Source organism: Oryx dammah, unplaced genomic scaffold (genome assembly GCF_014754425.2).
Source record: "Oryx dammah isolate SB20612 unplaced genomic scaffold, SCBI_Odam_1.1 HiC_scaffold_28, whole genome shotgun sequence".
Lineage (NCBI taxonomy): Eukaryota > Metazoa > Chordata > Mammalia > Artiodactyla > Bovidae > Oryx > Oryx dammah.
This window is the reverse complement of record NW_024070212.1, coordinates 91,694,585-91,711,868: the sequence shown is the minus strand read 5'-3', so window position 1 is coordinate 91,711,868 and position 17,284 is coordinate 91,694,585. Positions and strand designations below refer to the sequence as shown.

Here is a 17,284-nt window from a genome sequence, read left to right as displayed (position 1 = left end):
TTAACTGTCCAAAATCCCTTTGGTGGTAAGAAACAAATCATATTTAATATACATTTTAATTTATTTAAATTCAGTATTAATGGAAAAAAATAAGGGCTAAGCAAATAATCTATACATAAACGTCTATAATAAACAACCCAATTCCCCCTTGAACTCAAAACTTAAGCTTTCTGTAAAGAAAGATCAAGAGTCAAAAAAAGAAATAAAAGTGCAAATTTTGCCTCTTACATCCTAAATTAATTTTCCCCACAATCAAGCAAAAAAAATTTTATTTAGTGAGTAGCATGAATACATACAACTGAAATAAATATGATTAAAATGTCCATTCAGAAGTCAATGACAATGAAAATTTAATATAAAATGCAATATTCACTTCAGAACCACTTGAATATACACAGCGGGGATTGGCCATACAAATGCCACTGGTGTGACATGGATTTCAAGCACAAATCTGCCCTCAAAAAGCATTTAACCTCTCTCCATGGCAGAAGCAGTGGTGAAAAACTACCCAGGTATGATCTGGAAAGGCAAAACCTACTGTAACTAGAACCACACCTTGTTATGTAAGCTGTATATCATTCTGTTGGGCAAGCCTTTCTATAGAAATGCAGCATGTGTAATACTGCATTTCAACCCCCATCTTTAGATCTTATTTTTGGTCTACCTATACGTGTTATGACTTCTCTTTCACTTTTCACTTTCATGCACTGGAGAAGGAAATGGCAACCCACTCCAGTGTTCTTGCCTGGAGAATCCCAGGGACGGAGGAGCCTGGTGGGCTGCCGTCTATGGGGTCACACAGGATTGGACACGACTGAAGCGACGCAGCAGCAGCAGCAGCAGCAATATTCAAACACTAAGCAATTATTTTAAAGTGTATCTGACACTTTAAAAATCTTTTTTTCTTATTACAAAAATTATACCATACTATAATTTTTCCTTTTCTTTTTCTGAACTATTTCCCACCAAAAAGTTCACTTATAAAATAATGAAATTCATCTACTTTTAAGTAGAAAAAAAGAGAAAAAAATTGAAAGAAAAACATAAGTTTAAGAGGAAGCAAGAGGAAGAGTTGTATCATTTTTAAAATTAAGTATAAAATGAAGTTGTACCTGGTAAAAATGTTGTTATAACCTCTGACATTTCCTCCACAATTTCCTGACGGACTTTGAGGTCATCATCTGTTATTCCTTGTTCTTTTGCTAATTCAATAACTGCAACACTTAAAGCAGCCAAGTGGGCAAGGGAAGGAGGCGGCAGAGAACGAAGCTCACTTTCTTCCTGTTTTTCCTGTTAGTGTAATGTTTAATAACAACAATACAAAAAGACACTTCTATTTTAATGTCCTCATATTCAGGAGAGCAGCACATACTCAACGTATTCATCATCAATATTCATCTTCTATTGCCAGATTTAAGACATCTAGGAAGTGAAACTGAACAAAAAGAGACAGAGATCCCTGCCTTTGTGAAACAGGATTGAAAGCATGAGAGATGCTATGGGGGAGCTGTTATTAAACATTTGAAAAATAAAACTTGTTTTACTTTACTGTCTGCATAAATTATGAAATGCTACAAGCCAAGATTCCATAAGTACAACATTTAGCTGATCATTCTGTTGCAGCCAAAAGAGACTGTCTTAGGTGTAGCAGAAGGTCTTGACTGTGTCTGACTGGCATGTACAGTATCAGATTAAATCACTGCAGGAAAACATTCTAAACACTATCATCATATATTTTATATACTACCTCCCATTAAAAAAGATTTCCCTGTTATTTTATACAAAACTAGGCAAAATGGTTTTTTTTTTAATCTTTATTCTGCTAAGTTTGAAAGCCAATTTAAAACAAGGAGCTAAATGGGGCCTATATTATATATGCACAGAAACTTTTTTAAATTAATTGATTAATACTGATTTTAAAAAATACAGGGTAACTGCAAAAGCTACATAAATTACAGGAAAAGAAGAAAATCATCCACTAGCTCCCATACTATTCTGTTCATTTTTTTTTTAACATAACTGAAGATCGTGTGTGCGCGCGCATGCGCGCGGCACAGAGTACACGATCATGTCGGACTCTTTGCAACCCCATGGACTGTAGCCCACCAGGCTTCTCTGTCCAAGGAATTTTTCAGGCAAGAATACTGGAGCAGGTTGCCATTTCCTACTCCAGAGGATCTTCCCAAACCAGGGACTGAACCCACATCTCCTGCATCTATTACATTTTTTATTTAATATTATAATGAAAGCATTTTCTATTATCACATTTCAGTCAAGAAACAATCTCTTATTTTTCTGAGATAAGGAGCTCCCAAAAGAATAATCAAAAGTAAATTTGTTCTTTACTCCTCCCACACTCAATATGGCTAAACAAAGACTTTGGTCTATTCCTAATTTTATTATCATAATCAGTTTTAACCTATATAAAGTTTACCTATGGGACAGAATAGTTAAACAAAGAAAGTAAGACAATTTTGTTTTTACAAGTTTCTGTGATCATTTTTACAATCTTAACTATAAACTAAATACATGTTAGATGAACAGATATATCAGTTTTCAGGACTTTTTTTTCCAGGATTTATCCAACATACTTAGTGAAAAAAATGATATAAAATTAACATGTAACAAAACTATCTTTATATACACAGAAGTCTTTCTAGATTGAAAATGGATAAAAGACAATCAATGAACACACTCCTCTATGCTATTAATAAGCCTATTCTGGTGGCTCAGACGGTAAACTGTCTGCCTACAATGCAGGAGACCTGGGTTCAATCCCTGGGTTGGGAAGATCTCCTGGAGAAGGAAATGGCAACCCATTCCAGTGTTCTTGCCTGCAAAATCCCATGGATGGAGGAGCCTGGTAGGCTACAGTTAATGGAGTTGCAAAGACTCGGACATGACTGAGCAACTTCACCTTCACTTTGGGTTTCCCTGGTGGCTCAGAGGTTAAAGCATCTGCCTCCAATGTGGGATACCCGGGTTCAGTCCCTGGGTGGGGAAGATCCCCTGGAGAAGGAAATGGCTACCCACTCCAGTATTCTTGCCTAGAGAATCCGATGGACAGAGGAGCCTGGCAGGCTACAGTCCATGGGGTCGCAAAGAGTCGGACACGACTGAGCGACTTCACTTCACTTCACCTCCTTTAGGATACTGTTCCATCAAATATTGTCATTTATATCCTCATATCATTGATCATCCTCATATCAACATGATATATATCCTATCATAAATATGATCAATTAAGTCCCTGCCCTTCTGTAACATATATTCTAATTAGAGAAAACAGATAACATATAAATGAATAAATACTATAGTGTCAGGTAGTGTTATTAAGAAGAAACAGGGTAAGAGGCTACAGACTGACGAGAAGAGGGTGCTACTATAGAATCGAGTAGACAAAATCACTCTAAACAGGTAAAGAGACTTGATAGAAGTGAAGAAAAGAGACATTTAAATTTCTGGGGGGAGAGCATTCAAGACATAGGAAATAGGCTTGGAAAACTTGCCCAAGAGGCAAAAATCTGCACATTATTCTCCCATTTCTAATCTATGATTCTTCATCCAATTATCTGTATTTTCCAAGACATAGGAAATAGTAAATGCAAGGACTCAGAGACAAAAAAAAAAGCCTAATGTCTGAAGCTGAGTAACAAAGGGGTGACTATGAAATGTGATGAAGTTGAAAAGTTAAGTAGAAGCCAAATATAGTACAACCTTGTAAAATCTGATAAGGGTTTAGAATTTTAAGTTGGGAAGCCACTGATGGGCTATAAGTAGGAAATAACATGATATATTTTAAAAGAAAATTCTGGCTGCTACGTGAAGAAGATTGTGGGGGAAAAAAATGGAATAACTTGAAAACAGTTCATGTGACAGATGGTAGTAGCTCAGATTACAGCACAAAAAGTAGAGATATGTGACAAATGACTAAATGTGAAATACACAATATTTTGAAGGCATATTCAATAGAATTTATTAATTGTTTGAATGTGGGGTATGAAAGAAAGAGATGAACCCAAAGATGACTCAAACGTGCTTATGCTAAGAACAGGGCAAATGACGGTGCCTTCTACTGAGGTGAGGTAAATAATGGAAAGAACTAGTTTAGGCTTGGAAAATTTGCCCAGGAGGCAAAAATCTCCTAATCATTCTCCCATTTCTAATCTCTGACTCTTCATCCAATTCCCTGTATTTATACCAGTTATTGGGCTTCCTGGGTAGCTCAACTGGTAAAGAATCTGCCTGCAATGAAGGAGATTCTGGTTCGATTCCTGGGTGGGGAAGTTCCACTAGAGAAGGAACAGGATACCCAATCCAGTGTTCTTGGGCTTCCCCTGTGGCTCAGACAATAAAGAATCAGGCTGTAATGTGGAGACCTCAGTTCGATACCTGAGTTGGGAAGACCTCCTGGAGGAAGGCATGGCAACCCACTCCAGTATTCTTGCCTGGAGAATCCCCTTGGACAGAGGAGCCTGGCGGGCTACAGTCCATGGGGTCACAAACAGTCAGACATGACTGAGCAACTAAGCACAGCACATACCAGTTATTCTTCTATTTAAAAACTTTCAATAAATTCTCAACTAAATACTAGCAAACTGAATTCACAGAATATTAAAAGGATTATACACCATGACCAAATGTGATTTATTCCTAGAACACAAGAATGGTTCAACATAAAACAATCAAGATGTAATATATCATCTTAACAGCATGAAAGGGGAGAAAGGACAAAGAACCTCAACTGATGCAGAAAAACCATTTGACAAAATACAACACTCCTCTGTGGTAAAAGTACTCAAAAAACTAGGAACAAAATGAAACTACTGCTATATAAGACCATGTATGAAAAACCTATAGCTAACATCATATCTGATAGTGAAAAACTGAAATTCTTCCTCTGAGATTAGGAACCAGTAAAGAATGACCATTTCACCACTTCTATTCAACACTTCTACCCAAAGGAATTAGGCAAGAAAAAGAAATAAAAGGCATTCACATTAAAAAAGAATAAATAAAATTATCCCTATTCACAGATAAACATAACCTAGTATATAGATTCATGGGGTCGCAAAGAGTTGGACACGACTGAGTGACTGAACTGAGAATATAGAAAACCCTTAAAAGTCTAAAAACAGACATCAGAACTACTGAACAAATTCAGCAGGATACAAACCAACACTCAAAACTCAGGTGCCTTTCTGGGCTTCCCTGGTGGCAGAGCAGTAAAGAATCTGCCTGCCAATGCAGGAGACATGGGTTCAGTCCCTAATCAGGGAAGATCCCACATGCCATGGAGCAACTAAGCCCATGCACCACAATTACTGAGTCTGTGCTCTAGAGCCTAGGAGCCATAATTACTGAGCCCATATGCTGCAATTACTGAAGCCTGCACACCTAGAGTGGTGTACCACAACAAAAGAAGCCACCACAATGAGAAGCCTGCTCACCACAGCTAGAGTAGCTCCCACTCACCACAACTAGAGAAAATTCTGCACAGCAATGAAGACTGAGCTCAGTCAAAAATAAAAATAAATAAAAGTATTTTTAAAATCAGGTGCATTTCTATATACTAACAATAAACAATTTGAAACAGAAGAAAATAATTCCATCCAAAACAGCATCAAAGAGAATAAAAGACTTAAGAATGAATTTAACCAAGAAGATGAAAGAGGTATGCATTGAAAAAAGACAAAATGCTGCTTAAAGAAATTAAAGAAGACGTGAATTAAAAAAAAGATATTCCATGCTGGGAGAAACTCTTGGACAGAGAAAGCTGACAGGCTACACAGTCCATAGCATCACAGAGAGTCAGACACAACTAAGCAACTGAGCATTCCATGTTCTGGACTGGCAGACTCAATATTGTTAAGATGTCAGTAGTATCCAAAGCAATCTACATATCCAATTCAATCCCTATCAAAATCCCAACAACTTTTTTGTAGAAAAAAAAAATCCTAAAATTCACATGGACCCTCAAGAGACCCCAAACAGCCAAAACAATCTTGAAAAAGAGCAACAAACTTAGGGGACTCAAATTTCCTGATTTCAAAACTTAGTGCAAAGTCACAGTAACCAAAAGAGTATTGCATTGGCATAAAGATAGACACAATAAGAGGCCAATAAAATGAGGGCCCAGAAGTAGATGTTCATATATAAGGTCAAATTATTTTTAATAAAAACATTAAGAACATTCAATGTGAAGAACTGTCTTATCAAAACACGGTACTAGGAAAGCAGGATTTTTGTTGTTGTCGTTCAGTCACTAACTCACATCTGATTCTTTGTGAACCAATGGACTGCAGCACGCTAGGCTTCCCTGTCCTTCACCATCTCTCAGAGTTCACCCAAGTTCATGTCCATCCAGTTAGTGATGCCATCCAACCATCTCATCCTCTGTCATCCCATTCTCCTGCCTTCAATCTTTCCCAGCATCAGGGTCTTTTCCAATGAGTTAGCTAGCTCTTCCCATCAGGTGGCTAAAGTCTTAGAGCTTCAGCACCAGTCCATCCAATGAGTATTCAGGGCTGATTCCCCTTAGGATTGACTGGTTTGAACTCCTTGTTGTCCAAGGGACACTCAAGAGTCTTCTCCAGCACCACAGTCTGAAAGCATCAATTCTTCAGCACTCAGACTTCCCTATGGTACAACTCACACATCCGTACATGACTACTGGAAAGACCACAGCTTTGACTATATGGGCCTTTGTCAGGAAAGTGATCTGTTCACTTTTAATATACTGTCTAGGATTGTCATAGCTTTCCTTCCAAGAAGCAAGCATCTTCTAATTTCATGGCTGCAGTTACCATCCACAGTGATTTTGGAGCCCAAGAAGAGAAAATCTGTCACTGTTTCCACATTTCCCCCTTCTATTTGCCTTGAAGTGATGGCAACGGAAGTCATGATCTTAGTTGTTTTAATGTTTTAATGTTTTAAGCCAGCTTTTTCACTCTTCTTCACCCTCATCAAGAGGCTCTTCAGTTGATCTTCATTTTCTGGCATGAGATATGCAGAGTATCATCTGCATATCTGAGATTGTTGCTATTTCTCCTGGAAATGTTGATTCCAGCTTGTAACTCATGCAGCTCAGCACTTTGCATGATGTACTCTGCATATAAGTTAAATAAACAGGGTAGCAATATACAGCTTTGTCATACTCCTTTCCCAATTCTGAACCAGTCATTTGTTCTATATAAGGTTCTAACTGTTGCTTCTTGACCCACATACAGCTTTCTCAGGAGACAGGTAAGATGGTCTGGTAGTCTCGTCTCTTTTAAGAATTTTCCAAAGTTTGTTGTGATCCACACAGTCACAGGATTTAGCACAACGAAGCACAATTTTTTTTTTTTTTCTGGAATTCCCTTACTTTCTCTATTATCCAATGAATGTTGGCAATTTGACCTCTGGTTCCTCTGCCTTTTCTAAATCCAACTTGTACATCTAGACATTCTCAATTCAAGTACTGCAGAAGCCTAGCTTGAAGGATTTTGAGCATAACCTTACTAGTACAGGAAATGAGCACAACTGTCTGGTAGTTTGAACATTCTTTAGCATGCCCTCTTTGGAACTGGGATGAAAACTGACCTTTTCCAGTACTGTGGCCACTGCTGAGTTTTCCAAATTTGCTGACATACTGAGTGCAGCACTGTAACAGTATCATCTTCTAGGATCTGAAATAGTTCAGCTGGAATTCCATCACCTCCACTAGCTTTGTTTGTAGTAATGCTTCCTAAGGCCCACTTGACTTCACACCCAAGGATGTCTGGCTCCAAGTGAGCATCCACACCACATGAGTCCTTAAGACCTTTTATGTATAGTTCTGTGTATTCTTGCCACCTCTTCTGACTCTGTTAGGTCCATCAAAAAAGAGGCAGACCTAAATCAATCCTTCTCCAAAGAAGACATACAGATGGCCAACAGGCCTATGAAAAGATGTTCAAAATCACTAATTATTAGAGAAATGTGACTCTCTACAAGGTACCTACAAGGTACCACCTCACATCAGTCAGAATGTCCATCGTTAAAAAGTGTACAAATAAAAATGCTGGAGACACTGTGGAGAAAAGAGAACCCTCCTACATTGTTGGTGGGAATGTAAAATGGTATAACCAGTAAAATGGTATAACCAGTATGGAGAACAGTATGGAGTTTCCTTAAAAAACTACAAACAGAACCATATGAACCAGCAATCCCACACCGGAATATATCTGGAGGGAACTCTAATTTGAAAAAATACATGCTCTCCTATGTACACAGTTGCACCAGTCATAGTGGCCAAGACACAGAAACAAACTAAATGTCCATCAACAGGATAAAAACATGGTACACATATACAAGGACTACTACTCGGTCATAAAAAAGAACAAAATAATGCCATCTGCAGCAACACAGATGAACTTCAGTTCAGTTCAGTTCAGTCGCTCAGTCATGTCCGATTCCTTGCGACCCCATGAATCGCAGCACGCCAGGCCTCCCTGTCCATCACCAACTCCCGGAGTTCACTCAGATTCACATCCATCGAGTCAGTGATGCCTTCCAGCCATCTCATCCTCGGTCGTCCCCTTCTCCTCCTGCCCTCAATCCCTCCCAGCATCAAAGTCTTTTCCAATGAGTCAACTCTTCGCGTAAGGTGGCCAAAGTACTGGAGCTTCAGCTTTAGCATCATTCCTCCCTAAGAAATCCTAGGGCTGATCTCCTTCAGAATGGATTGGTTGGATCTCCCTGCAGTCCAAGGGACTCTCAAGAGTCTTCTCCAACACCACAGTTCAAAAGCATCAATTCTTCGGCGCTCAGCCTTCTTCACAGTCCAACTCTCACATCCATACATGACCACTGGGAAAACTATAGCCTTGACTAGACGGACCTTAGTCAGCAAAGTAATGTCTCTGCTTTTGAATATGCTATCTAGGTTGGTCATAACTTTTCTTCCAAGGAGTAAGCATCTTTTATTATACTAAGTGAAGCTGGTCAGAAAGAGAAAGACAAATATCATGTAACATCACTTATATGTGGAATCCAAAATATGACACAAATGAACTTACTTTTGAAACAGAAACAGAATCACAGACATAGAAAACAGATCTGTGTTTGCCAAAAGTGGTGGGGAGAGATGGACTGGGAGGCTTGGGATTAACAGATATTCAAACTATTATATTTATAGCATGGATTACCAACAAGATCCTGCTTATAGCACATGGAACTATATTCAATGTCCTGGGATATACCATAATGGAAAAGAATATTGGAAAGAATGTGGGGCACTTCCCAGGTGGTCCAGTGGCTAAGACTTCGTACTTCCAATGCAGGGGGCCAGGTTCAATCCCTGGTCAGGGAACTAGATCTCACATGTTGCAACCAACATGCCACAAGCCACAACAAAGATCAAAGATCTGTGTGCCTCAACTAAGATCTGGCACAGCCAAATAAATAAATAAACTTAAAAAAAATAAAGTATACTGGGATTCCCTAGTGGTCTAGTGGTTAAGAATCCACCTGCCAATGCAGGGAACACAAGTTCAATCCCTACCAGGAATGCCACTGCTGAGTCTATGTGCCAAAGCTGCTGAAGCCCATGAGCCTAGAGCCCATGCTCGCAACAAGAAAACCACCATAGTGAGAAGCCTACACAGCACAACCAAGAGTAGCCCTGCTGGCTGCAACTAGAGAAAGCCTGCACACACAGCAATGAAAACCCAGCACAGCCAAAAATAAATAAATAAGAGTTACTGGCTTACAAGACCATGGGTCAATGATTTAAGAAAAAAGAATGTATAGATCTGAATTATTCTGCTTTAGAGCAGAAATTAACACAACACTGTAAATCAACTATACTTGAATAAAATAAAAATAAATGCATGTGTGTGTATATATATATATATTCTGTGCCCATTACTGTTAGACAATTTCACTGGGTATAGAAATATAGTTTTTTTAAAAAAAAAAGGACTTCCCTGGTGATCTAGTGCTTAAGACTCTGTGCTTCCAATGCAGGAGGCATGGGTTCAATCCTTGGTCAGGGAAGTTCCTCATGCCATGTGGTGTGGCCAAAAAAATAAAAGAAATCTATGTTGACAGGAGATTTTTCCTTCCTCCAGAACTCTGAAGATACTATTCAACTGTCTTCTGGCTTCTATTGCTGTTATTGATAAGTCAGCCAACATTCCCATCCTCGGCACCTTTGTGAATGGCTTTATCTTTTCCGCTGCTTTTAAAAAAGCAACTTTACTGTGGATATAATTTATATAAAATAAATTGCACATATTTAAATTTTACAATTTGGTTCATTTTTGACATATATATATAATAAAACCATCACCACCATCAAGATAATAAACATACCAATCTCTCTCAGAAATTTCCTCATATCCCTCTGTAATCACTCCATCCTTCTTCTACACCCATATTCTGGGAACGACCAATCTGCTTTCTATGATTACAGCTTAGACTACATTTTCTAGAATTTTATATATATGGAATTGCACAGTATATAGTCATTTTTGTCTGACTTTTTACACTCATGATACTTAAGATCCATCTATGTTGTTATATAGTCAATAGTTCACTCCTTTTAACAACAAACAGCATAACAAGATATGGATATACCACGTGTATTTGTTCACTTCTTTGGCTAATTATTAAACATAAAACTGCTATGAATACTCATATACAAGTAAGTGTAGAGACATATGCTTTCATTTATCTTGGATGAACCCATAGGAATGGAATGGCTGAATCATGTATTAGTTGTATGTTTAACTTTTAAAAAACTGCCAATATGTTTTCAAAAATGGATGTATTACCATGTGACCTAGTAATTCCACTTCTGGGTATTTATCTAAAAAAAAATTAAAACACTAACAGGAAAATAAATCTGCACTTCCACGTTCACTGCAGCTTTATTTACAATATTCAAGACATGCAAACAACCTACATATCCACTGATGGATGAGTGAATAAAGAAAATGTGGTCCATATATACAACTTAACATTATTCAGCCATTAAAAAAAAGTAAATCTTGCCATGTGAAACAACATGATGGACCCTGAGGGCATACTGTTAAATGAAGTAAGTCTGACCAAGAAAGATAAATATTGTATGATCTCACTTGTATGTGGAATCTAAAAACAATAGCAACAAAAACTGAACTAATACAGAGAACATATTGGTCATTGCCAGAGGCAGGGATTAGTGGTTGGGGGTGAGCGAAATGGGTGAACGTAGTTAAAAGGTTAAAAAAGCTTTCAGTTATAAAATAAATCAGTCCTTAAGATTTATATATACTTCTTGGTAATTATAGTTAATAATGCAGTATTGTCTATTGAAAAGTTGCTAAGCATAAATCTTAAAGTGAAGATTGAGGTGAAGTTCTCACCTCAAGAAAAAAAAAGGTTATGTGTGGTAGTTGGTATTGACTAAATTTATTGTGATTATTTCACAAAATATACATATGTTGAATCAATATGCTGTACATGTGAAACTAACATGTTGTATGTCAACCGACTCTCAATTAAAAAATAATTTAAAAATAAACCTTTAAAATAAAAGGTGGATTATTGGGTTGGCCAAAAAATTCATTCAGGTTTTTCTATACCATCTTATGCTATGGAAAATCCCAAACAAACTTTTTAGCCAACCCAATACTGTTTTACATTTCCACCAGCACTGTTTTAGACTTGCCATTCATTCACACTTGGCACAGTCAATCTTTCTAATTTTAGCTGTTCTTATAAGTGCAGTGATTTCCCTGATGAAGAATAATGTTGGGCATCTTTTCATGTGCTTGCAATCTGTATGTCTTCTTTAATAAAATGTTGGCTCAAATCTTTTGCCCATATTTTTATTTGGTTGTTTGTTTATAGTAGTTCCCCCTCATCCTTGGAGGATATGCTCTAAGGCCTCCACTGGAAGCCTAAAACCACAGAAAGCACTGAACCCTGTAAATACTATTCTCTTCCTCTACATACATACCTATGATAAAGTTTTATTTATAAATTAGGCACATTAAGAGACTACTCAAATTGCCTGCATCACTACTTTTGCACGGTGGGGCTATTATTAAGTAAAAATTACTCAAACACAAGCACTGTGATACCACCAACAGCCAATCTGATAAGATGGCTACCAAGTAACTAACAGACAGGTAGCATACACTGTGCAGATACCCACATTATGGGCAGGACAAAGCCAAACAAGAAATTTCACCACACTATTCAATCAGAACCAGACATGGAACAACGGACTGGTTTAAAATTGGGAAAGGAGTTCATCAAGGCTATATATTGTCACCCTGCCTATTTAACTTATATGCAGAGTACATCATGCAAAATGCCAGGCTGGATGAAGCACAAGGTAGAATCAAGATTGCTGGGAGAAATATCAGTAACTGCAGGTATGAAAATGACACCATCCTAATGACAGAAAGTGAAGAGGAACTAAAAGAACCTCTTAATGAAGGTGAAAGAGGACAGTGAAAAAGCTGGCTTAAAACTCAACATTAAAAAAAACTATGATCATGGCAACCAGTCCATCACCTCATGGCAAACAGATGGGGAAACAATGGAAACAGTGACAGACTTTATTTTCTTGGGATCCAAAATCACTGCAAACGACTACAGTCGTGAAATTAAAAGATGCTTGCTCCTTGGAAGAAAAGCTATGATGAACCTAAGACAGGGTATTAAAAAGCAGAGACTACTTTTCCAACAAAGGTCTACGTAGTCAAAGCCATGGTTTTTCCAGTAGTCATGTACCTGTGTGAGAGTTTGGACCATAAAGAAAGCTAAGTGCCAAAGAATTGATGCTTTTGAACTGTGGTGTTGGAAAAGACTCTTGGACACCAAGGAGATCAAACCAGTCCATCCTAAAGGAAATCAACCCTGAATATTCACTGGAAGGACCGATGCTAAAGCTGAAGCTCCAATACTTTCGCCACCTGATGCAAAGAACTGACTCATTGGAAAAGACCCCGATGCTGGCAAAGACTGAAGGCAGGAGGAGAAGGGGACGACAGAGGATGATATGGTTGGATGGCATCCCAGACTCAATGGACATGAGTTTGAGCAAATTCCAGGAGATAGTGAAGGACAGGGAAGCCTGGCATGCTGTAGTCCATGGTTTCACAGTCAGACATGACTGAGCTACTGAACTGAACTGAATTCAGAATGGCATGCATTTAAAACTGTACGCTCTTTATTTGTGGGATTTTCCATTTGATATTTTCAGACATGGCTGACCAAGGGTAACTGAAACCATGGAAAGCAAAACCATGAATAAGGGGTGATTACTGTACTTATTACTGAGTTTTAGAAGTTTTTTATTTCTTCTAGATACAACTCAGTTACCTGATATGAGTTGTGAATATTTTTTCCCAATCTGCAGCTAGTACTGTCATTCTTTAAAGATATCTTTCAAAGAGCAGAAGTTTTTAATTTTGAGTAAGTCCATTCATCATTTTTTTCCTCTTTAGTATCATATCTAAGAAATTTTGCCCAATCCAAGGTCATAAAGATTTTCTACCACATCTTATCCTGGAAATTTTATACTTTTAGGTTTTACATTTAGGTCTATAAGTAAGGTATGGATCAAAGGTCTTTCTTTATTCATGGATATTTAACTATTCACAAGTTTAAGAGAGTGTAATTTTTCCACTGAATTGCCTTTGAATCTCTGTAAAAAAAAAATTAGTTGTTCATACAAGTGTGCCATTTCTATACTCACTATTCTGCTCCACTGATCTATTTGTCTATTTTATGCCAATACCACACTGCCTTATTACTATAGTTTAAGTCTGTAAAGCAGGTGTTGTTAGTCCTCCAACTTTGTTCTTTTCAAAGTTCTTTTGAAATTTCTAGGGCTTTTGCTTTTCCAGATGAATTTCAGCTTTTCTTTTCCTTCTTTTTTAGTTTTTTTTATTGAAGTATAGTTGATTTGCAGCATTTCGGGTTACAACAAAGTGATTCAGTTATACATACATACGTATGTAAATACATACAGATATATTCTTTTTCAGATCCTTCTCCATTATAGGTTATTATAAGATATTGAGTTTGAGTGGACTTCGGGAGTTGGCGATGGACAGGGAGGCCTGGCGTGCTGTGATTCATGGGGTCGCAAAGTGTTGGACACGACTGAGCAACTGAACTGATAAGATACTGAATATAGTTCCCTGTGCTATAAAGTAGGTCCTTGTTGCTTATCTATTTTAAATATAGCAGTCTATATTCCAGATGAATTTTAGAATCTTTCAATTCAGGGTTTTGTTCAGGATTGGGCTGAGTGTACGATCAGTTTAGAAAGAAATTTAATAATATTAGTTCTTCCAACACATAAATAAGGTTTATTTCTGCATTTCTTTAGCTCTTCTTTAATTTCTCTCAGGAATGTTTTATAATTTCTGTGCATAATTTTGCATATTTTTGATGCTACTGTAAATAGTTTTTTGAATTTCACTTTGGTACTATTCATTATTAGTATATAAAAATACAATGGACTTTTGCATGCTGAGTTTGTATTCTGCAACCTTGCTAAACTCATTAACTCTAATAACTCTTTTCTGACGTCACTGAATATTCTATATAAATAATCACATTTACCTACAAATATAGTTGTACTTCTTTTCCAACTTAGATAGCTTTCCTTTCTTTCTCTTGTCTGAATTCACTGGCTAGAACTTCGAATAAAACGCTGAATAAAAGTGGTAAGAGTGAACATATCTACCCTTTTCCCCAATTTTTTTACTGTGATAAAACATACATAACATAAAATGTACTATCTTAACCATTTTTACAAGTACAATTCAATGGAATTAAGTACATTCATTTGTTGTGCAACCATCACCATCACACATCAGCAGAATTCTTTTTATCTTGTAAAAATGAAACCTTTCCATTCCTCCATCTCCCCAGACAACCACCATTCAACTTTCTGTCTTTATGATTCTGACTACTCAAAGTATCTCATATAAGTGGAATAATTACAGTATTTGTCTTTTTACAATTGGCTTATTTCAGTTAGCATTAACTTACTCAAGGTTCTTCCATGTTGTGACATATCAGAATTACCTTCTTTTTTAAGGCAGTATATTTCAGTGTATGTATATGTAACATTTTGTTTATCCATTCATCTGCTGATGGACAGGTGAGTTGCTTCCATGTTTTAGCTATTGTGAATAATGCTATAATGAACATGGTGGTACAAATATCACTTAAAGACCCTGCTTTCAATTCCTTTGAGTTTATATTCAAAAGTGTAACTGTTGGATCATATAGTAATTCCATTTTTAACTTTTTGAGGAACTACAATACAGTTTTCCATAGCTATACCATTTTCATGCCTGTCTTTTTTCTATCTTAAAAGGGAGAAAACATTCAGTTTTCGCCATTAAGTATAATGTTAGTTGTAACTTCTTCACAGATATTCTTTAGGATGTTGAGAAAATTCCCTTCTATTCCTAGTCTGCTGAGATTTTTTTTAATCAAGACTTTTTAAAATGCTTTTTCAGCATCTACAAATATGATCACATTTTTCTTTTTCTGTTTGTTAATATGATGAATTACAGTGATTCATTTTCTAATGTTAAGCCAAAAATGCACTCCTGGAATAAATTCTTATTTGGTCATTTTGTATTTCCTCCTTTAAACATATTGTTGGATTCAATTTTCTAAAATAACGTTTAGAATTTTTGCAATTATGCTAATGAGGGATACTGATCTGAAGTTTTCTTTCATTGCAATATCCTCTTCTGGTTCCTGTATTAGAGTAATATGGTCTTTATAGACCGGGTTAGGAAGCATTCCTCCTCAATGTTCTTAAGAGTTTATGAAGAAATGGTACAAATATCAATTATCACAGAGCTCAATGATGCTCTTTTCTTTTTTCCAAGTTCTTTTTTCTTTCTGTTTCATTATTTACTTTCATTCCTATATCTTTAAGTTCACCAACCTCTTCTTTTGCAATGTCTCATCTGCCATCCTTCATACTGTATTTTTCATCTTAGACATTATAGTTTGCATTTCTGTAAGTTCAATTTGAATCATTTTTATATCTTCCATGTCCCTATCTTTAGGAACATCAAGAGTAGTTATATTAACTGTCTTAATGTCTTTCTCTACCAATTCTACTGTGTCAGTTCAAGGTTGCTTTTGATTGACTGATCTTTCTTCTCTTCACAATTTGTATCTTCCTGCTGCCTTGTACTCCAGATAATTTTTGACTGAATGGCAGACAATGTGAACTTTCGGGGGAGGATGGACATTTTGTATTCCTAAAAACATTCTCAAGCTTTTTTCTATAATGACATGAAATAACTGAAAATAGGTTATCTTTTGGTGTCTTACCTTCAAAACTTTTTAGTTGGCACCAGATTTAGCTTAGGGTTAAAGATTCCCCACTACTGAAATAAGATCTTTCTGATTACTCTACCCAACTTCCCACAAAGTATGAGGTTTTTCTTTTTGCTTGTCCATTCAAAAAATATATATATTTATTTATTTACCCAGCTACACTAGGCCTTTTTAAAAATTTTATTTTCTTATTATTTATTTTTGGCTGTGCTGGGACTTCATTGCTGCACACAGGCTTCCTCTAGCTGCAGAGAGCAGTGGCTACTCTTACTTGTAGTGTGCAGGCTTCTCATTGTGGTGGCTTCTCTTGTTGTAGCACACAAGCTCTAGGCATGTGAGCTTCAGTAACTGCAGCCCGCATGTTCAGTAGCCGTGGCTCATGGCCTTAGCTGATCCACAGCATGTTCCTCCCAGACCAGGGATCAAACTCATGTCCTCTGCAGTAGCAGGTGGATTTTCATCTGCTATACCACCAGGGAAGTCCAAGAAGGCTTTATTTTAAAGTAAGATTCTGTTCATATTATCAAGAAAGTTATACATTGGAAAATACCCTAGTAGCAGTCTGAATATCATTTTAGATTTCATGTGAAGCTGTTATATATATGGGTAAAAATACAACTCTTCCTTTTGAGATTTTTCTTATTCACAGATTAGCTATTTGAGTTTGGGATTTAGCTCATTTTAATGAACTCACTGTGTGCTGAGTCTTAGTTTGGGCACATGGGATCTTTCATTTTCGTTTCAGCATGTGGTATCTTTGTTGCAGCATGTAGGATCTTTAGTTGTGGCATACTGGATCAAGATCCCTGACCAGGGACTAAATCCAGGTCCCCTGCATTGGAAGCGCTGAATCTTAACTACTGGACCACCAGGGAAGTCTCATGAGGTTTTTCAGTCTGGACAGTTAGAAGATACTATTCACGGCTTTGGAGGTGCACCAAGC

The 17,284-nt window shown here is 37.0% G+C and overlaps 1 protein-coding gene across 16 annotated transcripts in view; it reads right to left on the bottom strand.

Moving 5' to 3' along the window:
• TUT4 (terminal uridylyl transferase 4) overlaps positions 1–17,284 on the bottom strand; it is a 136,317-nt gene that overhangs the window by 69,121 nt on the left and 49,912 nt on the right. For all 16 annotated transcript variants that reach the window (XM_040231117.1, XM_040231127.1, XM_040231129.1 and 13 more), the window contains exon 5: positions 1,113–1,290. In XM_040231117.1, the coding sequence (XP_040087051.1) occupies positions 1,113–1,290 (178 nt within the window). The remainder of the gene's footprint in view (positions 1–1,112; positions 1,291–17,284) is intronic.